This window comes from Diabrotica virgifera, chromosome 4 (assembly GCF_917563875.1).
Source record: "Diabrotica virgifera virgifera chromosome 4, PGI_DIABVI_V3a".
Classification (NCBI taxonomy): domain Eukaryota; kingdom Metazoa; phylum Arthropoda; class Insecta; order Coleoptera; family Chrysomelidae; genus Diabrotica; species Diabrotica virgifera.
In genome coordinates this window covers 36,976,528-37,000,311 of record NC_065446.1, presented here as the reverse complement: position 1 = coordinate 37,000,311, position 23,784 = coordinate 36,976,528, and the positions used below count along the sequence as shown (strand labels likewise).

General features: G+C 31.3%; 1 protein-coding gene across 1 annotated transcript in view; it reads left to right on the top strand.

Moving 5' to 3' along the window:
• The first annotated feature begins 2,286 nt into the window (after nt 1–2,286).
• Nucleotides 2,287–23,784, top strand: part of LOC114329930 (arylsulfatase J-like) — a 71,379-nt gene continuing 49,881 nt past the window's right edge. The window contains exon 1 of the mRNA XM_050648150.1: nt 2,287–2,438. Within this exon, the coding sequence (XP_050504107.1) occupies nt 2,334–2,438 (105 nt within the window). The 5' untranslated portion in view covers nt 2,287–2,333. The remainder of the gene's footprint in view (nt 2,439–23,784) is intronic.

The following is a 23,784-nucleotide window of genomic DNA, read 5'->3' as shown; positions in this document are numbered from 1 at the left end:
TTTTCTAAATATTCTGTTTTTTAATTCAATCGCTTATGTTGGATCATAAAAAAGTTAGGTACTTTAACAACTAGCTAAGTTTTTCATCAATACAGGGTGTTTTTAAATAAGTATTGAAAATTTTAAGGGGTAATTATGCATGAAAAAATAACGGCAGTTTGCTCTATAAACGTATGTCCGCAAATGCTTTGTTTCCGAGATAGGGGGTGTTGAAATTTTTCTTACAAACTGATGATTTATTTATTGCTCTAAAACCGGCCGAGATATGCAAATGAAATTTAGTGCGTCTTAAGAGGTAGTTATTGCGCATTTTTTGACATACAATTAAGAATTTCTTATTTGCCATTGACGAGCATACGGGTCATATTATCCGTATGCGCGCCAATGGGAAATATTAAATCGTTAATTGTAGGTCCAAAAATGGGACATAACTACCTCTTAACACCCACCAAATTTGTAAGAAAAATTTCAACACCTCCTATCTCGGAAACGAAGTATTTGCGGACATACTGAAGCAAACTGTCATTATTTTTTCATGCAGAATTACCCCCTAGTTTTCAATACTTATTTAAAAACACTCTGTATCGATGAAAAACTTGGCTAGTTGTTAAAGTACCTAGGTACCTAACTTTTTTTATTATTCAACATAATAGACAAGCCGAAAACGGCGGGTTCGTTAGAAAAAATATTCCCATGAGATTTTTTTGCATAATCACATTTGTGAGACATCCCAAAATACGGTTCAAGACGTCGCCCACGTGAAAAGTGGTCCAATTTTTTTTTTAACAATTTTGTTTTAATCAAATTGCAAGAATCAATATTTTTGGCCCGTATTTTGGCCGTAATTTTGTTAGGTTTTTTGGACCATTCTGAACAAAAAAGGTATCTTGTAATTTTTCTCTAAAGTTGATCGTTTTCGAGTTATAAACAATTTAAAATTGAAAAAAAAAAAAAACGAAAAATGGCGATTTTCAAGGCTTAATAAATTGGTTAAAAGTTATTATTATAAAAGTCAGAAGGTGACTAAATCAAAGTTTAACTACAAGATCCTGAAGAAATTTTTGTCATAATTTTATTACTAAGCTGTTATTTTTAAGTAATAATAATGAGCGCCAGCACGTATTAGACGGCCGTCTATGGTGAGTGCGAGAGAGATGCCATTCCGGCAGTCCAATTGGGCATCTTACTCGCACTCACATTGACAGCCGCGTCAATATGCTCTTACGGCTTATTTTTACTAATTAAAAATAACAGCTTAGTAATAAATTATTGACACAAATTTCTTCAGGATCATGTAGGGGGGGCTTTAAACTTTGATTTAGTCACTTTCTAACTTTTATAATAATAATTTTTAACCGAGTTATTACGTCTTAAAAATGGCCATTTTTGCGTTTTTCAAATTTTAAATTGCTTATAACTCGAAAACCATTAACTTTAGAGAAAAATTACAAGAGACCTTTTTTGTCCAGAATGGTCTAAAAAACCTAAAAAAAATTTGTCAAGACCAATAATAATAATTTTTGCAATTTGATCAAAAAAAAATTGTAAAAAAAAATTGGACCACTTTTCTCGTAGGCGACTTCTTGAACCTTGTTCTGGGGTGTATTACAAATGTGATTATGCAAAAAAATCTCATGGGAATATTTTTTCCAACGATCCCGCCGTTTCGCCTTGTCTACAAGCGAATGAATTAAAAAACAGAATATTAAGAAAACATGGGGCTATAGTTGGGTTTTAATTTCAGTATTTTATAAATGCTAGAATATTCCACAGAGTGATGCAAACTTTAAGAAAAAAACAGTTTTATTGGTAGTTGGTACACCCAGTATTCCGTTATACAATGGCAATTTACCTATCTACCAACAATATTATTACAGCGATATTGTTATAGAATAAGACTATAACATATTAAAAAAATTACTTAAATCGGACAACAGGTTTAGGAAATTCTAGACATAAAAAATGACCCATTTTTAAGGTGGTCGTGCGTTAATTTCTTGGAGAAGTGTATTTAAATGCACTCATTTTTTTCGATTCCTGAGAAAACAACTAATACCTAAGTATTTTTGAAAAATTTAAATGAAGGATTTACATTATTACCGAGGGCCGAAAGTCCTTAAAAACTTCAGGTACATTGGATACTCGTACCTTGTTGCACTCTCGCCTGCTTGATTGCTATGCAACTGAAACGTAAACAAAGAAATTCTTAAGACGACGACGCTGTACTGGACCACTGTGTAAAAAATACATATAAATATAAGGTCGAAGTTTACGCTAAACATTGTTATTAATGAATTCCCAGGCGGCAGGTTAAGAAAATCGCGCACAAAGTGATGGTTCCTCTAACATTGTTTACGTTGTTAATTTGTAGTGTTATAATCGGATCGGTTTCTTCGGCCGAACAACCGAATGTGATTGTTATTGTTGCTGATGACCTCGTAAGTTTATGCAAAATCTTTAACTCCCTTTTATTTTTATTTAAGTATACGTACAATAGACCGTTAAGACCTAGGGCATTTCTATAAAATAAAATCATAAGATTAACTAATCACAATTATTTTAAACAAAACTCAAACTAAAGTATATACATACCAGAGGTGGCAAGCTCCTGGATAGTCCGAGCCATTTCTCAAAATTTGAAATTTTTCACGAGCCACAATTAAACAATTATTTAAAAAGTGTAAAAAAGGTATCTACATATTTCATTTCTCCTCTCACCGTTTGGATTTCACGAATTTTAAATTGAAATAAAATGGTTCACATCGTTGTTCCAATTATGTAAATAATTCTACAAGCAGCCTTTACTAATTAGGGATACTTCGATTCTTCATTATTCTTCCATCTTTTTCCAGGACGGCCTACTGATCTTCTACCATCTCTCAAAAAAGCTGTCTTTAACACTCTATCTTCGTCTGAGCTTACCACATGGCCTGCCCATCTTCTATCAGCCTTGCAACATCCAATATTGGACATGGGCCTCCCCTTCGCTCTTGCATGTTTCTCTATCTTGAGCCATGTGCATCCATTTTGAGCCGGCTTGGTGTTTTAGGTCATCTACCCATCTCATTTGTGGCCTCTCTCTCTTTCGTTTGTATGTCCATGGTCTCCATTCTGTAATCATTTTATTCCATCTTTCGTCTTTTTGTCTAATAGTATGATCGGCGAATTTCTGAGCTGAATTTGGTAAGCTGAGCTTACCAAACAAGGCCCACACTCACACTGCCCATCTGATCTTAGCTTTTATATGTCTGACGATGTTTTCAGTACCAGCAGCTTATTTATTTCCTGCTGATGTAGAATCCATGTTTAACTTGCATATTATGTAACAATTGGGCAAATAATTGGCATGTAGAGTCTTAATTTAGATTGTCTTTTTAGCAGCTTAGATCTTAATACTGATGATAGGGTATAATGCTCTGATCCACGCAGCTATCCTAGCTGAAACCTCTTTTTATATGTGGTTGTCATCTGTGATTACTGCCCCTAGATATTTATACTCTTTTACTCTTTCGAAGTTGTGGTCAGTGACGGTTTAAGGCATCATGGGGCCTTAGGCGGCCATAAGAAGTAGGCCCCTTTATATAGACCATTTACTTAAAACAAAGTGACACGATATTTATGTTGTTTTGGGTAGTTACCCCAAAAATAAATTAAGACAATGTAAAAAAGATCATTTTTCTTTCTTTTACATTTTGCAACAACTTCTCATTAATATTCCATGGCTAATTTATGCCAAAGAAAAAAAGGGATATTGTGTCGATATGTGATTTTGCCCAGGGTATGAGTGCCACCCCTTCGGGGGTGAAAAACATACATTCAAAATAATGGATAACTGATTAATTCTAAGTAACTTTTGTTCTATCGAGTTTTTTCACTAAATCAATATATTTTGAGTTATTTGCGAGTGAATATGTTTATTTTTCAACAAAAAAATCTTTTTAGATGGTTTTTCGCAAATAACTCCAAAATTAAGTATTTTATCGAAAGAATATTCTTGGGAAAAATATAGCGTATAAAAAATTAAAAAAAAATGGTGTATGTATGAAGTATGTAGACCCAGTATAAGCAGAACCGGAGCTAATGAAAAGTAGATTCTTATTTGACAAATTCCAAATCAAATATTTCAACGTAAATTACCAAAAAATGAAGCACTATTCGGTGAAAAATCATGTGTTAAAAAAGTTTTATTTTTGTTTTTTTTTAACAAGTTTTAAGTATCAAAATTAAGCAAGTAAAGCTTAAAATAATGTTGATTCCTTTTTTTGACACAAAAATCTTGAAAATTTATGAAAATCTTGAAAAAACTTATAAGTATATTATTTATATGATCTGTGAGTTTCACCGGTTCACAGTGCTTATATTACAAAACATTAGTATTGAAAGTAAAACATATTTTTTGAAATTTTGAAAAAAATGTCTTTTTTTTCAAAATAACTTAAAAATTATTTGGGGTACCAAAAATCTTAAAGAGTAAGAAATATAGGTTTTGATTTTCTGAATATTTCAAATTTTTTCTTTTTTGGAAATAAAAATTGGTTAAGATATGACTGTTCAAAATTTGCATACCCTGGGTAGAGAATTTTTCATTTATTAAAAATTAATAAATGAAAATAGTTTCTATCCTTGTGGGATCGGTACTCACCGGAGGGACCGCAGACGTTCGGACACAATTAGCGTCTCTTTACAAAAACAATGACGACTTTGCTAAGTAACAAGACATTTACTCAACACACACACACACTACCCACTAGACTAGGTACCTGATTGTAAAATCCACTGTACCATGCCAATGGCCATTAGTTGTCTAGGCATTAAGCCAAATAAAAAAAATTGCATACACTCGTGATTATTGACTTGTTCAAGCCCTTTCTACTACAGCCCTTTTATAAATAAGCACTTTATACTGATAAAACTTACAGAGCATATAAAAAATACATGTGATAAGTAAAGTAGGTAGCTTGTGAAGCGGTAAGGATTAATTTCATTTTTGATGCTAATTAATGGGTTATTTTCACCAGTTTTTTTTACCCAAAAAATGGCATCAACTTTATTCTGAGCGTATCTTGCTACTTTTTATGATAGAAATTTAAAAAAAAAAACAAGAATAATGCTTTTTTTAAAACATTTAAACAAATTATGATGAGTTTTCCATGAAAAGTTCTTCACTTTTTGATTATTTCACGTTGAAACATTCGATTTGGAATTTTACGAATAAGAACCTACTTTTCATTAGCTACAACTCTGCTTCTACTGGGTCTACATATTGCAAACATACACCTTTTTTTTCAATTTTTTAAAAGCTTATATTTTTGCTAAGAATACTTTTTGAGTTATTTGCGAAAAACCGTCTAAAAAACGTGTTATTTTTTGTTGAAAAATGAAGATATTCACTTGCAAATAACTCAAAATGTATTGACTTGATGAAAAAACTCTATTGAACAAAAGTTGCTTAGAATTAGTCAGATTATCCACTTCCGGACGTATTTTGACGGTATATTTTTTCACCCCCGAGAAGGGGTGGACTCAACCGTAGAGCAAAAACACACATTTGCACAATATCACTTTTTTATTTGACATGTTAGCTATGCTTATACCATATTTCATGTCAATCCAAGCTCTTGTTTCAAATCCAAAGGTTCTTTAAAATCCGGAGGTTTGCAATATTTTACCGTGAGTGAATGGACTACAAGGCCCATCGGTGGGTAGAAATTAAAAAAAAAAACGTACCATACTAAAATAACTACCAGCTTTTATCAAAATTTGCTTGCAAAATTGATTACCAAATTGAGGGAATGATTAGAACATGGAAAATAAAAATGCCTTTGAAGATAACTGCTTAATTAGTCTTGAAGTCGGTTGTATTTTTCTGATATTTGACAAAAGACAAAGCAAAAAACTGAGTTTGATTGGAAATCATAAAGCAACCATTTTCTTTTTTTTTTGTCTCAGTTAGCCCTATTTGATTTTTTTAACATTTAATTTTTTTTTAATAACTGCTTAAATAATTAAATATTAATTAATGCATTTGTGTGGGATGCGGGCCCCATCAAGTGCCCGGGCCCTAGGCGGCCGCCTAGTCCGCCTAATGGTTAATCCGGCACTGGTTGTGGTAATTAACAGTTATGTTCTGCCTAACTCTTGGTCTTGGAATTTTGGTTACTAGCATGTTCTGCCTAACTTCTACCTGTTTCTTCCTCGAGTTGTGAAAACACTTCTCTCACGTCTCTTGTAAAATGAGTAACTAAAATAAAAGGCCAACAATAGTTTTGAATCCTCGATTCGCAAATCCCCCTGTCAGCTCAGATGATATTTTACTTATTACATATTCTAAGGCCACATTGAATAGCAATAGTGATAAGGGGTCTCCTTGTCTAAGTCCTGATATTACACTTATGGACGGTTTCACCAACGACGCATAGTAATTTATTCCATGATTAAAGTTATTCGACCAATAACTGACATATCTCCATTTTACTAACGTCAAATAAGACTTATTTTATTTATTTATCAAAAAAATACTTACTCTTCGAGTAAATTGGCAAGTTAATCTGACTGTAAATATTTAGAAGAAAGTAAATTCGCCAGTTTCACTTTAAATTATCAAAATTATATTGAAACAAAATATAAACGTAAACGTCTAATAAATTTTATTCGACGAATAATGATTCATTGATTTATTTGTTGTTGGTGAAACTGGACCTTAGTCTTTTATATTTGTTGTCAGTAATTTAAGACAGTTTGAAACAAAAAATTAAAAGTAATTCAGATACATTTATTGAGAGCCACAAATAATCCTTCAAAGAGCCACATGCGGCTCGCAAGCCACATTTTGGCCACCCCTGGTATATACAAACTTCTTAATTACTCTTAGGGATCTGATGAACAATATTTCTCCATTCACTTCTATTTTGTGCTTTTCTCTTCCAGTCCCTCACCTTTACGAGTTTAAGGTCTTCCTCCACTTTATTAATCCACCTCGTTCTGAGCCCACCTCTTCTTTTGGGACCGATTAGTTTTCTGGTCATAACTAATTTAGACATTCTGGTCACTGCAATTATAGAATATAATAGAAATATTGTCACTGAAAATTTTTACAATTTTATGGACAAAGCTTACATACAGTCAAAAGAAAAATAATAATAATAACAAATAACAACTACAATTTACTAAAATTAGATAAATCGTCAATATACAGTATATAAGATATGAAGCAAAGACAAAAACAATTTATTGCAAAATTTATATAAATTGCAAATTGAACATACCATAAAAAATAACTTTAGGAACTGACAAGTTTAAGCTACTGCGTATGAAACCCAATTTTCTTAGTTATTCATTAAGAAATTCTTCTATTGAATAATATGGTCTTTTAGATTGATAGGCTTTTTAGTCCAGGGCGCATCTGTTTTGAGATGGACGTTGAGAGGTGACTAAAATTTTTTTGCAGAAATTGCTTGAAAATAGCTCAAATAATAATATTTGAGTTATCCTCCCACTCAAAATGGTCCGGAACATTGTTTAAATAATCAAAATGTCCAAATATGATGGAAAAATTCGATTTTTTTATTGGTTTTTTGATTATAACTTTAAAACTTTTCATTTCTGAGAAAAGTTGTATTGACATAAAAGTTGCGTAATTAAATTTTCTACAATATAGAATTGGTTAAAAATTTAAAAAATAGTCACCCTTGTTGCAAAATAGCAATAATTGCGAAAAAAACCATACAAAAACAATTATTCGCATTTTACGTTTTTCAACCATTTATTCTAAACTTAGGACCTTCATATTCTACCCAGAAAAACATAATGATATAGTAAAAGAACACTGTAAATTTCATTAAGATCGGTTTAACAGATTTTGCAAAATAAATTTTGCAATCCAGCTTTCGCAAAAAAAATTCATTTTTTTTTAATGTTGCAGGACTGAAAATAAAGCAGATAGCAAGTTGAATTTTTTTTGTTTATAGAAGTGTACTGTACCTTTCAATTGCAATTTGCAAAATTAAAATCGATTAATTACCACGGCGTCAGGAAATTTTTTAAATAAACATTAATTTTTGATGCTACGCGCAGGACAGCGGTGTTCGATTCACACAAGTTGATTTCCAACAAAATTTCTTCGAATCTTTATCTAAAATATTATTTTCTTACTCCATATTGTGTTGTATTTTAATATTTTAATTCCACAAAAATCAAACTAATTTTATTATTGTTTGTGAAATATTGTTTAAACAATTGCATATGTTTAAAAATAATAAACTTTTATTCTCTAAGTTAAAATATATGAACAAAGAAAGTTTTTGCTAAAAAAAGTGTAACTTCAAAGGATAGAGTATGTGTTTTTATTTTGCAATAAACAAATTTATTTATTTATATCGAAATGTAATAAAAATTAAAATGTATCAATCATTATCAAAGGTCATTGGAATGCGCAATCAGAGCAAACTATCCGCTGTCCTGCGCGTAGCACCAATAATTAATGTTTTTTAAAAAAACTTCCTGGCGTCGTGGTAGTTAATTGATTTTAATTTTGCAAATTGCAAATGAAAGGTACAATACACTTCTATAGGCAAACAAATTTCAACTTGCTATCTGCTTTATTTTCAGTCCTGTAACATTTTGAAAAAATGAATTTTTTTTTGCGAAAGGTGGATTGCAAAATTTATTTAGCAAAATCTATTGAACCGATCTTAATGGAATTTATAGTATTGTTGTACTATATCATAAAGTTTTTCCGTATGAAATATGAATGTCTTAAGTGTAGCATAAATGGTTGAAAAACGTAAAATGCAAATACTTGTTGTTGTATCGTTTTTTCGCAATTATTGCTATTTTGCATCAAGGGTGACTATTCTTTAAATTTTTAACAAATCCTTTATTGTAGGAAACTTAATTATGCAACTTTTATGTTAGTACAGCTTTTTTCGGAAATGAATACTTTTCAAGTTATAATCAAAAAACGAAGACAAAAATCGAATTTTTCCTTCATTTTTTGACATTTTGATTATTTAAACAATGTTCCGGATCTTTTTGAGAGGGAGGATAACCCACATATTATTATTTGAGTTATTTTCAAGCAATTTCTGCAAAAAAATTTGAGTCACCTCTCAACGTCCAAATGTACTAATATTTTTACAGATGCGCCCTGGTCTATTTGTCATTTTACGGAACTTTGGGAAAGATGTTGCAGATTTAAGTTGTAAAGGGAGATGGTTGTAAAGTTTCTTTGCGGAATATAATATAGATTTCTTTACTAATTCAGTGGATGGGATCGATAAATAAATATCAAAGATTGAATTTCTGGTGGAGTAAAGATGATTGGGCCTTGCTGGAAAGACATGAAGGTGTTTACGAATTAAACAAACCGTTTCTAGAATATATAAAGATAGAAGTGTTAAAATTCCGTGATCTCTGAAGTAACTTCTGCAATGTGTAGATCTTCTGAGACCAAACAGATATCTTATTGCTCTTTTTTGCAATTTAAAAATAACATCAAATTGAGCAGCTGTACTAGAACCCCAAAAAGGAAGACCATATCGAAGATGAGACTCAAACAACGAAAAATATGTTATTTTAGAAGATGCTAAATTGAGTTCCCTTGAGACAGATCTTATTGCATAGCAAGCTGAAGCGAGTTTCTTACTTAACGAATCGATATGAAGAGACCATTTGAGGTTGCTGTCTAAAAAATACCAAGAAATTTTACAGAATCAACGGTACTGACCTGGCTGTTATTAAGAGGCAAAAGTTGAAGAGCTCCTTTATAGGATAATGCTACTGTTTTATCTACGTTAAAAGAGAGTAAATTAGAGTCAGACCAGGTCTTTATCGTCTGTAGATCCGAAGTTATAGTTTCATGAAGAGATGCAATAGTTGAGTTGCTCCAAGTGATACTGGTATCATCAGCAAAAAGAAAATTTTTCCATCGATTTTTAAATTAGTGATGTCATTTATAAAGATAAGGAACAGAAGAGGACCCAATACTGAACCTTGTGGTACCCCACATACAATGTTTTTGAGACTAGTGTCAGTATCATTTGCTCTAACTAGTTGTGTCCTATTATTCAAGTAGGATTGGAACCAATTCAAAGAAATACCTCGAATTCCATAGACTCATTCTTTCTACATGTCCCAACTATCTAATCCTTTGTGACTAGATGAACCTAGTGATGGTAGGTCCTTTGTACAAACCCTTCAATTCGTTGTTGGTTCTTCTCTTTCACCCATCTTCTGTCTTCCGTCATCCGAATACGCGTCTCAATATTTTCCTTTCTCATCTTTCCAGAGTATGCTCTTCCTTCTTATTTTTAATATCCATTCCTCGCAGGCATATTATGTTACTCTGGGTCTAATTACTGTTTTATATAAGTATTCGAAGAGTGCATTGTGTAGAAACGTATTTTGAGTTCAATAGGGTTCTTAAACTACCTAGGTTTTTAATCCCTTTTGCTATTCTTGCATCGAGCTCACATTTATCTTTTCCATTTTCATCAAATACTGCACCCTCTGTATTCAAAAATTTCCACCCTTTAAAAACTATAGCTTTTACCACTTACAGACCTCACACTAGAGTCTTCTTCTTCTTGTTTTCTTCTGTCCCTCCCATACAGCGCAACAAAAATATTTATAAAATACGCGCTTTTATTCGGCTACCCCACCCTTTTTACACTAAGCTTTGTTTTTAAACCAAGAGGAGTAAACTAAAAAGACAGATTTACACCCAAGAAAGTCACTAGAAAAATCATCAAATACATCTTCTTTTTTGGTCTTTGACGGTAATCCATAAATATTATATTATACTAATACGTCGCTAAAGAGTTCTAAAAACAACTGTTTTTTTCATATAAAAGCAGACTACAAATCTAAAAATTAAAGGAATAACGCCGAAAATACAAAAAATCGCAGATATAACTTAATTAACCTATGAAATGCCAATAATGTCTTCTTCTTCTTCATGCGACTAGAATTACTGCTGTTTGTCTGCCTCTTATTCTGTTTCCGTTGTTGTTGACTTGTTGATGTTCGCTAATCTATATGGTTCAATGGTTCCATTCGGTTTACATGTTCGTTCCAGTTTTTCTTTCTTGTTTTTATCCACCTGTTAATATTTTGAATTTTGCTTCGTTTTCGTATACTTCTGTTGCTTTGTCTGTCTCTTAAAGATATGCCCGCTATTGATCTTACTGCCAATAGTGTCAAAATTTTATTAATGTCATTAGTGTCAAAATTTGATAACAGTGGAGTAAACTTGCCTAAGTTTGACCCAATTACAAACAAGCTCTAGGCCGCGGGAAATTTGAATTACTCATCTTGGTTTAAAAACAGATCATAGTCGAAACGCAAAATACTCGTTATTTATAACACTCCTGTTTAAACAATTTGCAATTTTTTTGTTTGATAAGAGTTTTGTTAAAAACCTTTTGTTTACGTTTCTTATAAAAGATTGGTTAATTTCAGCCCTTAAGAGGATGGGTGCGTATTTTCGGCTGCAATGCTATTCAAATGGCGATTCATTTTTTTCGAATCCTGAGGAAACTAATAAGTATTTCTGAAAAATTTAAAAGCAGAATAAAAGATTACGTTATTAGCGAGGGCCAAAGGTCCCTGAGAACTTCTATAATGTTTATTTTAATAAGTTACAGGGGTGAAAAACTAAGAGAAAATTTAGTGTTATTTTTAATTTCAAATATCTCATTCAAAATAAACTTTTTATTTATTCTAAGGGACTTTTGGCCCTCGGTAATAATTTAGTCTTTCATTCTCCGTTTAGATTTTTCAAAAATATTTATTGGTTTTTTCAGGATTCGAAAAAAATGAACACAATGTCCGTGGTAATATTTTCCAAATCTATGTTTGTCCTACAACACACTCAGTCGAATAGAATATTGTCAGCATATTGTCAGTCAGACACTGACAATCAGTGACAATTTTAAATATTTGAAATGAATCGGGAATATTTTGAGTTGTTGATTAAATAATATTGATATTTAGTGTATTTGATAAATAAATTGATTTAAGACGTGAACTTTATAAAAAGTTATTTATTGTGTATTATTTATGGAAGATAGAAGCAGAGAATACATCAAGATATATTCTGTGATCCAAGTATTTTGTTGTTAAAGATGTTCAAAATTGTAAGCGTTCCATAGTAACAATATATTATTAAAAAATCACTTTAACACTTTTCCTCTTTTCTCGATTGAGTATTAGATTTTGTTGTAGGTACATAGAAATTGTTACAATCACTGAATACATAGTTAGTGAAAAAATTATCACATTTATTAACTGAATTAATAATTTGCAATTATACAAAAAATAAGAGTTATCCAAGAACATTCAAAAGCCATCTCTTTAAGTTAGTTATGACATTGCCAAGTAGAATGACATTCTAGTAATACTTACATATCCATACCAGTGTGAATTTTACTACACGTAATTTGCCAAGCAAAGACAGAAAAGGTAGGGATAGCCGTAAAATATTTGCGAATTATGTACCCATGGCCTTAATGTAGTTAATTAACGTAACAGTGATTTTAAAAAAAGGAGCTAAATTATTTTTCTAAGTTGTGTTTTTTAACCAGCTTTCCGAATGTTTTATTGCCATTTAATTTGAACTAATTTCTACGAAGTAATTGTAACTGTTTATAAGCTTAAAAAGTGCTATTTATTAAGAAATAATTTTGTGTACCTACATAAATGTATTTTTTTTTACTTTTTTTTCATAGGTTATTAATACACATCTTAACGAAGAAAATAAGCTCCTAATTATTGAGATCCATTCAGTCAAATTATCTAGAACAGCCTTAAAAATTAGCTCGTTTTTCAAAAAATTTTATAAACAAATTAAATTTTGCAAAAACTTTTGTAACAGATCTGGCTCATTTTTTTCACACAATTCAAACACGATAATATACATAAGTTCAGGTACATTTAAACAAATTTTAATAAATAATGAAATAGTTATTAACAATTTTCAAAAACAGCGTTTTTGTCGTTTGTTTTGCAATAACTTTTTTGTTTTTTAACCGATTTTCATTTAGCACATCTCATTTTATGTACCTTTTTTCTGAAAAGTTGTCTGTTGACGTCAAATCTCTAAATATAGTCCAGAGAAATAAGGTTTTTCTCGTGACACATCCCCCTCCAGGCCGAAACCAAATTTTTTGAGTAGTATGGACATCTATATTATTAACCTATATGTTACCTGCAGCCGATTTTGATGATATACATATTTATAAACAAATGAAGATCGAAAAACGGAAAATTATCGCTTTTTTCGTCTATTACCAAAAAGTTAAGCACTTTAAACAAATTTCAGAGTAAGAAACTCATAAATCGTATAAAAACATCAATATGGCATTCGCTGAATATATCCAACCTTATTGGTTGCTTAGAAAATTGCAAAATAAATCTTAAATATTGAGTTTTTATAAATATTCGTAACTTAGGTAAAAATTAACTTAGAATCTTCTTATTACACGGAATGCCGAGACTTTTTGTACTTAAATTATATTTTAAATTTCAAAGCAATTGGTCAAATAGTTTAAAAGTTATTTAATTTATTTTTCCCAAATTCATTTTTTTTGCAACACTATAAGTCAGAAAATTATGAGGTTACAATAATACTTCTGACAGTTTATGAAAGAAGAACATTTATACTATTACCCTAATTAAAAATAAATGACAAAAAATAATTTTAAACAGTGTAAAATTATTTTGCAAAAACATGTCCATTCTTTGCTAACTTATAAACAATTAGAATAACTTTTTAACCGTTACCCGTAGAAAAATTATTTTTTCATATTTAGAAAGACTGAATTTTTATACACATTTAGAAAGAAAAACAACTGTTCTAGGATATTTAGGGACAAAGTTAGCCCCCCCATTTTTTTAATTCACATGTTTTTGCAAAATTATTTTGCAATATCTATAATTATTTTTTGTCATTTTTTTTAAATTAAATTAATACTGTAAATTTTCTTCTTGCATAAACTATCCAAAATATTACTGTAACTTCATCATTTTCTGACTTACAGTGTTGCAAAAAAAATTAATTTTGGATAAACAAATTAAATAACTTTTAAACTATTTGACCAATTGCTTTGGAATTTAGGGTATAATTTAAGCACCATAAGTCTCAGCATTCCATGTAATAAGAAGGTTCTAAGTTAATTTTTACATAAGTTATGAATATTTATAAAAACTCAAAATTTATGATTTATTTGGCAATTTTCTAAGTAACCAATAAGGATAGACATATTCAGCGAACGCCATATTGAAGTTTTTTATACGGTTTATGAGTTTATTACTCTCAAATTTGTTTAAAATACTTAACTTTTTGGTTATAGACGAAAAAAGCGAAAATTTACCGTTTTTTGATCTTCATTTGTTTATAACTATGTATATCATCAAAATCGGCTGCAGGAAACATATAGGTTATTATTATAGATGACCATATTACTCGAAAAATTTGGTTTCAGCCTGGAGGGGGATGTGTCACCAACACGATGTTTTTTTTCCTTATTTCTCTGAACTAATAGACAAGTTTTTAAGTTATTTAAGTTATGTGCAAAAAACTAAGTTTGACGTTTTGATTGTTTATTTAAAAAATTGATGAATCTCTAGATGGTATTTTTTTGTAATATCTCATACTACACATTTCATCTGTCAAACCCGTTCTTTACAGTTACGTCGAGTAAAAGTCTAATTTGATTGGCCTACTATTAGTCGAAGCAATAAAGCACTGAACCTCAGAAAAAAAAACGACAAGACGGATCTTAATAATTCGTTTTGCATTCGATTCGTGAATGCGCCAGGAAACTTTGTGACCCCAAGCCATAATATAATATTGAAAAACTGCATACAAAAAATGCATTCTTAAAGTGCATCTCAAACAGACAATAAAAAAAATTCAGAACTCGTCAATTATCGGCGAAAATGAGTTCAATTTTCGTACTCTGAGGTTTTTGGAGTCGCTGAAAACGAATATGACGTCGTAAATGATCTCCGGAGTACCTGGCGCCCAGGGTACAAATCATTACTTGGGGGTTTTGGGGTCGTTAACGACGAATATGACATCGGAAGTGATCTCAGGATCACTTTACCTCGTCTTTGGGAATTTTCGGCAAATTTATTAAAAAACAAGCTGAAAATGCGAGCATTATCATAACGAAAACTTTGTTTATATACGTATTTAAATTCATAATATGGAAAATTGCTATTACGAAAAGTTGTTTAGAATTAAAAATTATGTTTTAATGTGCAAATATATCATTCTAATTTAAATTTTGTGAACTACACTGCGCGTCATAGAAAACGGGCACCCCAAAAAATGGGTAATTTTTCATGTCTCGTATCTGGTAAACATGTGGTCCACTTTAAGTAATTTTTTCAATATCTTATGGCTTTATTCTTTAACAATATCGCTGATATAGTAATAATGTTGTTGCTAAACAGGTAAATTTTCATTGTATACCTACCAGGTGTACCAATCAAACTGTGTTTTTTCCTTAAAGTTTGCAACACCCTGTGAAATATGCTAGTATTTATAAAACACTGAAATTAAAGCCATACAATAGCCTCAGGTTTTCTTAACATTCTGTTTCATGATTCATTCGCTTATGTTGGATAGTACAAAAGTTATTAGGTACTTTAATAATTATGCATGGTCTTTATCAGTACAGGGTGTTTCTAAATGCGAAAACCAGTGCGACAAACCAGTGTGGGGTAATTCTGCATTAAAAAATAATGACAGTTTGCTCTACAATCGTATGCCCGCAAATGCTTCGTTGCCGAGATACGGGATGTTGAATTTTTTCTTACAAATTGACGATTTATTTATTGCATAAAAATTGATTGAGATATGCAAATAAAATTTGGTGGGTTTCATCACGTAGTTATTGCACATTTTTTGACATACAATTAAAAATTTTATATTCACCATTGGCGTTCATACGTGAATATAAAATTCTTAATTGCATGTCAAAAAATGCGCAATAACTATTTCTTAAAATCCACCAAATTTCATTTGCATATCTCAACCGGTTTTAATGCAATAAATAAATAGTCGGTTTGTAAGAAAAAATTCAACATCCTGTATCTCAGAGGTGAAGCACTTGCGGACATATATTTATAAAGCAAATGGTCATTATTTTTTCATGCAGAATTACCCCCTTAAAGTTTGTCGTACTTATTTAGAAACACCCTGTACTGATGAAGAACATGGCTTGTTGTTAAAGTACCTAACTTTTGTATTATCCAATATAAGCGAATGTATCAATAAACAGTATGTTAAGAGAACCTGAGGGTATAGTTGTATTTTAATTTCAGTATTTTATAAATGCTAGAATATGCCACAGGGTGTTGCAAACTTTGAGGAAAAAACACAGTTTGATTCGTACACCCGGTATACAATCAAAATTTACGTGTTTAGCAACAATATTATTACAGCGAAATTGTTAAAGAATAAAGCTATAAGATATTGAAAAAATTACTTAAATCGGACGACAGGTTTAGGAGACACTTGACATCAAACATGACCCATTTTTTGGGGTGCCCGTTTTCTATGACGCGCAGTGTATAAAGATACTTTACTCGAAATTCATATTTTTTATATACCTCGTATAAAATTAATAAAATTTGATTCGTGATAGTTGCATCATAAATCTTAGACCAAAAAGAGCTTTTTATTAAGCTCTTTTTGGTCACTTTTCTTCGTCAAATTAAAAATACAAGATTTATAAATGAAAATGATGTTGGTATCCATAATTTGAGAAAATTCGTCAAATATTATAATTTTTTATTCCAAACAACATTTTAAGAACAATTTTCAAATATTGTGAAATACATAATACATAAAGATACTTTTTACTGATGAACTGTAGTAGTATAGTCTGTTCGCTAAACTCAGACGCAACTTTCTAGATATTTTAGTAGGTAATTTTGACAATTTTAGTAAAATTGGCAAAAAATAATTACTAAATAGTTAATAATCACTAAATAGTTAGTAATTTTGCCAATGTTTGCAAAATTGGCAAAAAACTAAAAAATTATCGACTAAAATATCTAGCCAGTTGCGCCTGAGTTTAGCGAACCGACTATACTTATGGAACAGTCTATTTATCATTAAAGGGGAGGCCGTATACTTACTCGTACAAACCTTTTGAAAGTTATTAATACATTATTGCTTTCAAAATATACTCAAATTGTATTTTTATACATTTATTACACATATTATTTTATATAATAATTAAATTCACTATAAAATGTCATTTATATTTTATTAATAGCTAAATAATTTAAAATTTAGTTTGACATTCACGAAGTGTCAAACTCAAATGTAAAACATTTGCTTTGCTTAACAAATTCAGATTAAAAAAGTAGCCTACTTCCTAATCAAAGATTTCAGCTGACGTTTCGTGCGTGGTATGAAATAACCGGATTGTGACGTCACATTTTATATTTTGAGGTCGATTATCTCGAAGACGGTTAGAGATATCGAAATTCCGTTTTCAGATTTAGATTCAAAAGACAAAACTACATAAGAATCCATCGATACATCTGCTCTAAGTATTGCAGGAGCGGCAACGCAATAACAAACAGACTTTTGGAAATTTATAAACGAAAAGTTTTTGTTGAAAATTAGTCAAAAATCATTACTCAGGGGGTTTTTGGGGTCGCTGACGACTAATACGACATCGGAAGTCATCTCCGGAGTACCTGGTTGCCAGAGCACCTACTGTTTAACTCGTGACTAATTATTTTTGACTAATTTTTTAATGAATTTGCCGAAAACTTTGGAAGACGAGGTAAACAGTAGGTACCCTGGGCATCAGGTACTCCGGAGATCACTTTCGATGTCATATTCGTCGTCAGAAACCCCAAAAAACCCCCGAGTAATGAATTTTGACTAATTTTTTTATGAATTTGCCGAAAACTCCAGAAAACGAGTTAAACAGTAGGTACCCTGTGTACCAGGTATTCCGTAGATGATTTTCGACTAATTTTTTAATAAATTTGCCGAAAACTCCAGAAGACGAGGTACCCTGGGCACTAGATATTTCGGAGTTCACTTCCGATGTCATATTCGTGGTTAGGGACGCCAAAAACCCCGCACGTACTAATTTTTACAAATTTCTTAATAATTTTTTTGCCGAAAACTCCACAAGACGAGGTAAACAGTAGGTACTCTGGGCATCAGGTACTCCATAGATCACTTCCGATGTCATATTCGTCGTTAGTGACCCTAAAAACCCCCCGAGTAATGATTTTTGACTAATTGTTTAATGAATTTTAATGACGAGGTAAACAGTAGGTACCCTGGGCGCCAGGTACTCCGGAGATCATTTACGACGTCATATTCGTTTTCAGCGACCCCAAAAACCCCAGAATGATAAAATTGAACTCATTTCCGCCTATAATTGACGAGTTCTGAATTTGTTTATTGTCTGTTTGAGATGCATTTTTTAAGAATGCATTTTTTGTATGCAGTTTTTCAATATTATATCATGGCTCGGGATCACAAAGTTTCCTGGCGCATTCACAAATCGAATGCAAAAAGAATTTTTAAGATCAGTCTTGTCGTTTTTTTTCGGAGGTAATTTTAGTGCTTTATTGCTTCTCCTATATCACATTAAAAGCAAATTACGCCTCTCTGGTTCTTAGTCCGTTTCTGAACCCAAACTGACCATCATCTAATCGGTCTTCCAGCTTTTAATTTATACTACCATGTACTATTTTCAAGAATAATTTGAGAACATGACCTATTATTTATATTGTTTTGTATTCACTGCTCCGACACCTCTGAGGGGCATAATTACATAATTTATTAAGGCCAAATCCGGACAGGGGTAGTCCACGGAAAAAACATATCCTTACCCTTGCCTTTTGACGCCCCTAAAGTTAGTATTAGTATTATCAACACAAAGGCAAACTACTTTTAAATCAATAGAGTACTTTTTAATACATTTTAAAACATGTTCTACTAAAAGATCAGATGTTTCAGCCGGAAGTTCATCAAAAAATAAAAGTTTCACGTTGACACCTTCATTTTGCGTAAAAAACACATACCTACTGGAGTCAGTTTAATTTCGTTTCTGTTTGAACTATCAATTGTAGCCGTAATAAAATTTGCATCTTAGAGATCTTCGAGTAATTTGTTAAATAAGTATGTTTTTTTAAATATTTTTTTTAGTAAAGAAAAAAATCCGGACATTTCTCATATCCGGACGCCAATCCGGACTGTCCGGACGAAATCCGGACGTATGGTAACCCTAGGCATAAGGAGTTTCGAGAAAGAAGAAGAAGTATTCACTTCAGTATTTAGCATTTGTATTTTTAAGACAGCGCAAAAGGTGGATTAGCCATTGTTTTGGTATATGCTCTGTTTTGTATATTCTGTTAAACAAGTGTAATATAATATCTAATGTTTTATCATTTATGCATTTTAAGTTTTCTACTGATAGCCCAGTCGGGATAGCATTTGACCTTGCATTAGGAGCTGCCCCAAATTTTTAGGGGGGGTCAATATTAGTATAAATTTAAAATCTCGACTGAATTCCACCGTTGCGTTAGCCGCCATCTTGATTTTAAACGAGAACCATTTTTGCTCAATATCTTCGCCATTTTCAATTTTTTGACAAAAAGTGTGGAAACTGAAATTGTTGAAAACGCGATTTTCTATAATTTCATTTATTATAATTTTTTTCGTGCGGTCGATATTTTCCGAGTTATGAGGGGAAAATAGTGACAGTTGTAGCATAATTATTGAATTATCTCGTTTATTATTAGTTTTACAACAAATATTTACCTATACAAAAATGAAGAGAATTAAATTTTATACAATTTTGATGCCGTTCATTTTTTTTGATAAAATCAATATTTAAGGTAGTACGTATGCGGTAAAGGTGCGAGCGTAAGACCTGATTAATTTTGTAGCAATTGTTTTTGTTCAATATCTCCGCCATTTTCAACTTTTCGACAAACAGTGTAAGAACTGAAATTGTTGCAATTACGATTTACTACAATTTTTCGAGAGAACCAGTGGCGGGTCTACAAGGGGGGGAAATGGAAATATTCCCCCCAACAGGGTCCAAAATTAAAAAAAAATATTGGAACATCACGATATATTAGCTGACATAAAACTTAAAATATCGACAGACAAATTTAACCAATAAAACCCGCTAGTTAATATAATTAAGTGAACTTAATGTATATAATGTCTTTTTATGTCTTTTATATACTTAGTTTGGTTGATGTTTCATTGGAAGTTTCAAAAATTGTATAAAATATAATTTTCTTTATTTTTGTTTATGTACAATTATGTCGTAAAGTTAATAATAAATGAGACAATTCAATAATTATGCTTCCCCTCCGCTTCCATTATTTTCCCCCTTAACTCGGAGAATATTGATCGTATAAAAAAATTGTGCCAAAGAAATTGTAGGAAATTGCATTTCCAACAATTTTCTTTCCCACCATTTATGTCGAAAAGTTGAAAATGGCGTAGATATTGAACAAAAACAATTGCTATAAAATCAATCCGGTCTTACGCTCGCGCCATTACCGCATACGTACTACCTTAAATATTAATTTTAGCAAAAAATGAAAGAAATCAAAATTGTGTAGAATTTAATTCTCTTTATTTTTGTACAGGTACATATTTGTTGTAAAACTAATAATAAACGAAATAATTCAATAATTCAATAATTATGCTCCAACTGTCACTATTTTCCCCTCATAACTCGGAAAATATCGATCGCACGAAAAAATTATAATAAATGAAATTATAGAAAATCGTATTTTCAACAATTTCAGTTTCTACACTTTTTGTTAAAAAATTGAAAATGGCGGAGATATTGAGCAAAAACGGTTCTCGTTTAAAATCAAGATGGTGGCTAACGCAACGGTGGAATTCAGTCGAGATTTTAAATTTATACTAATATTGACCCTCCCTAAAGATTAGAAAAATAAAATTTGGGGCAGCTACTAATGCAAGGTTAGGCCTGTTATTCGTCTAACCCGACTGGACTATGAGATTTGGTCTGGACTACTGCTTTGCCATTTTTGCTGTTTTTTAGTTCCATTTTAATTTCCTCTTTTAATATTTTTAAAACCACAAAAACTTTTACTTTCATCTGTTCTATTCTACTGTTTTTGAACAGCTTATTGATATATTCTGTCCCTCACATTTTTCGCGCTAGAATTCAATACATCGTTTTTCTGTGTTAGTTGATGGGATGTAGAAAGGATATCTGGTACCAAGAGTAAAATTTAAGGCATCAGTATAAGTATAAATAACTAAATTTTCTGAGAGACTAGTTAAGCAGGATGTTAAAATATTGGAACTAATAGAAAAAATTACATGGTACTTTGGTTGTATCACAGTAATGGGTTGCAAACACGAATGAAAATGTTCGATGTTTGGATCATCATCTTTGGCTTTTACAATTCTTTGTGAGTCTTTGCCGCGTTTACTATAGTCTTCTAATGGTTCCGATTTCCGATCCTGTGCTACTATTTTACATGGTCTCACTTCCATCTTCTCCAGGTCTTCTTTGACTGCATCTTTCCACCTTTTTCTAGGCCGTCCTGCCGATCTTCTACCGTCTGGTTTTGACCGAAGCATCTATCTAAAACTCTGAATTATCTTTCGGGCACAATTGAGCCTCTGCAACGGATAATTTTGTCAAAGTTGTTTTAACAAAATCATTAATTTTATTGGCCCACTTTGCTCGATCATAATAAATAATAACATTGTTACCTGTGACAGTAGTAGTGTCATCAGTAGCTGACGTAGATGCTGATGATTCTCCTAGATGACCGTCGTTCGACTGAGAGGGGGCGGCAGCAGATGTGGATTCTGAAGATAGTCCTAGGTGACTGTCGTTGGTTTTGCCGCTCTTGTTCATAATATTGATTTTTATGATATTAAAAACATAATTTATTATTTCTTCAATTTCAAAAATTGGCTGTCCTCTAAAATTTGCCGCCCCTAAATTTACCGCCCTGGGCAGCCGCCCAATGCGCCCACCCCTGGGGCCGGGCCTGGTTACATCTTCTTCGTTCAGATTGCTGATGTTTGAGTAGAGAGTAAAGTTACGATACCGTATATTAATAAGAAACTTTTGGCCGAGATATGCAAAATGTTAAATACCTGAGCAAAAAAATGGAATGATAACTTATACATAAAAAAGATATTTGTCATACAAAAAATAATTATGTTCGAATTCGTAACCTTTCTTAATGCGGTAAATTATCATAGCAAAGATTAAAAAAAAAATTACCTGTAGTTAAATTATATAATGGGTTGTATCTTAAAGCGAATCTGATGTAACTATGTTAAAAATGTTAGTTTACAATGTACGGCTACTTCAAATAAACAAATTTTATTTAACAGTTTTAAGCAATAGGATGTGTTGAAAGATGTGCTGTTAACTTATTAAACGTAAATAACGCCAAGAAAAAATTTCTTTCATATCCCGTGTAAAAGAATCAAAACAATCGTGTGAAAATGCATATCAATGATACATTTTTCTATATAATGTTAAGGTAGAATATTGAGTGGCTTGTTATTGTGACTTCATCGGATATAAAATTATACACTTATATATTTGTATATAGTATAGTATACTATATACTATATACATATAGTATAGTATATAGTATTTTCTTCTTCAGATGCAAATTCACCAATGGATGTTAGCGATCACATTTTCTATTAACTCTCTGTTTCTTGCAATATGTATCAGAGATTGTATGTCGTTAATCACTGTTCCTTGCATCCTTTTCTTGCCTCCGATTCCTCTCTTGCCTTCAATTTTACCCTCGATTATTACCCCAGGGTAATAAGCTAGAAATAGACCATGTTCGGGACACTCAAAGATCCAGGTAACTGACTACTTTTTTAGTTATTGTAGACCTATAGGAATAAAACCTACCTGTTTCCTGTCTAGAGTTCGCGTCCGTTTTTTAATTATTAACAATTTAGTGTAAAAATCGCGATTTTTTCGATTTTTTGCACCCCATTCAAAAGCTAAATAGTTGACATAAAATTACAAAATTTAATTTTTTAGACCATTAAAAAACCTTCAAAATGCCGATTTTTAAAAGTTAAAAAGTTAATTTGTTGCTACGCAAACTGCAAAATAAGTGAAAATGGTTATTTGTTAATAACTTTTAATAAAACTACCTTAGAACTTTAGTGTTTCACCCAAAGTTGGGTATTGGGGTACTTAACAAACCCTCAAAATTTGAGACCGATCCATTAATTAGTTTAAGAGTTATTCTAATTGTTTTATCCCAGAGATTTTTATTTTGCATTAACATAAGAAAATAATGAAGATAGGGCAATTCTGCGTGTGCCAAATGAAAGTAGAAAACTGATGCTATCAAAATGTACTAAAAAAAGATGAAAAAAATTATCGAATATAGTCAAAAATCCTAATGTCAAATTTGTGAAATTTTGTAGTTTATAAACATTTAGAATAACTTTAAAAATATTGTCCGTAGAAAAAGTCATTTTACATATTAGAAAAGCTGGTATTTTACACAGATTTTAAAAAATGTAGTTCAATTAGTGACTATCGTGGTAAGTGATGTTGGAGCTGGGAGCCGACAAATGCACGAGTTCAAAAACTAAAAAAGGCAACTTAAAACTACTATCATTTTCTATATCTCGGGATCTACTGAATATATTTTGATCGTTATTTTTTTAATTTGTATATAATTTTTCTATACATTACAAATATGCAATTTGTCTAGAGATTTATTAATTAATAAACAGTC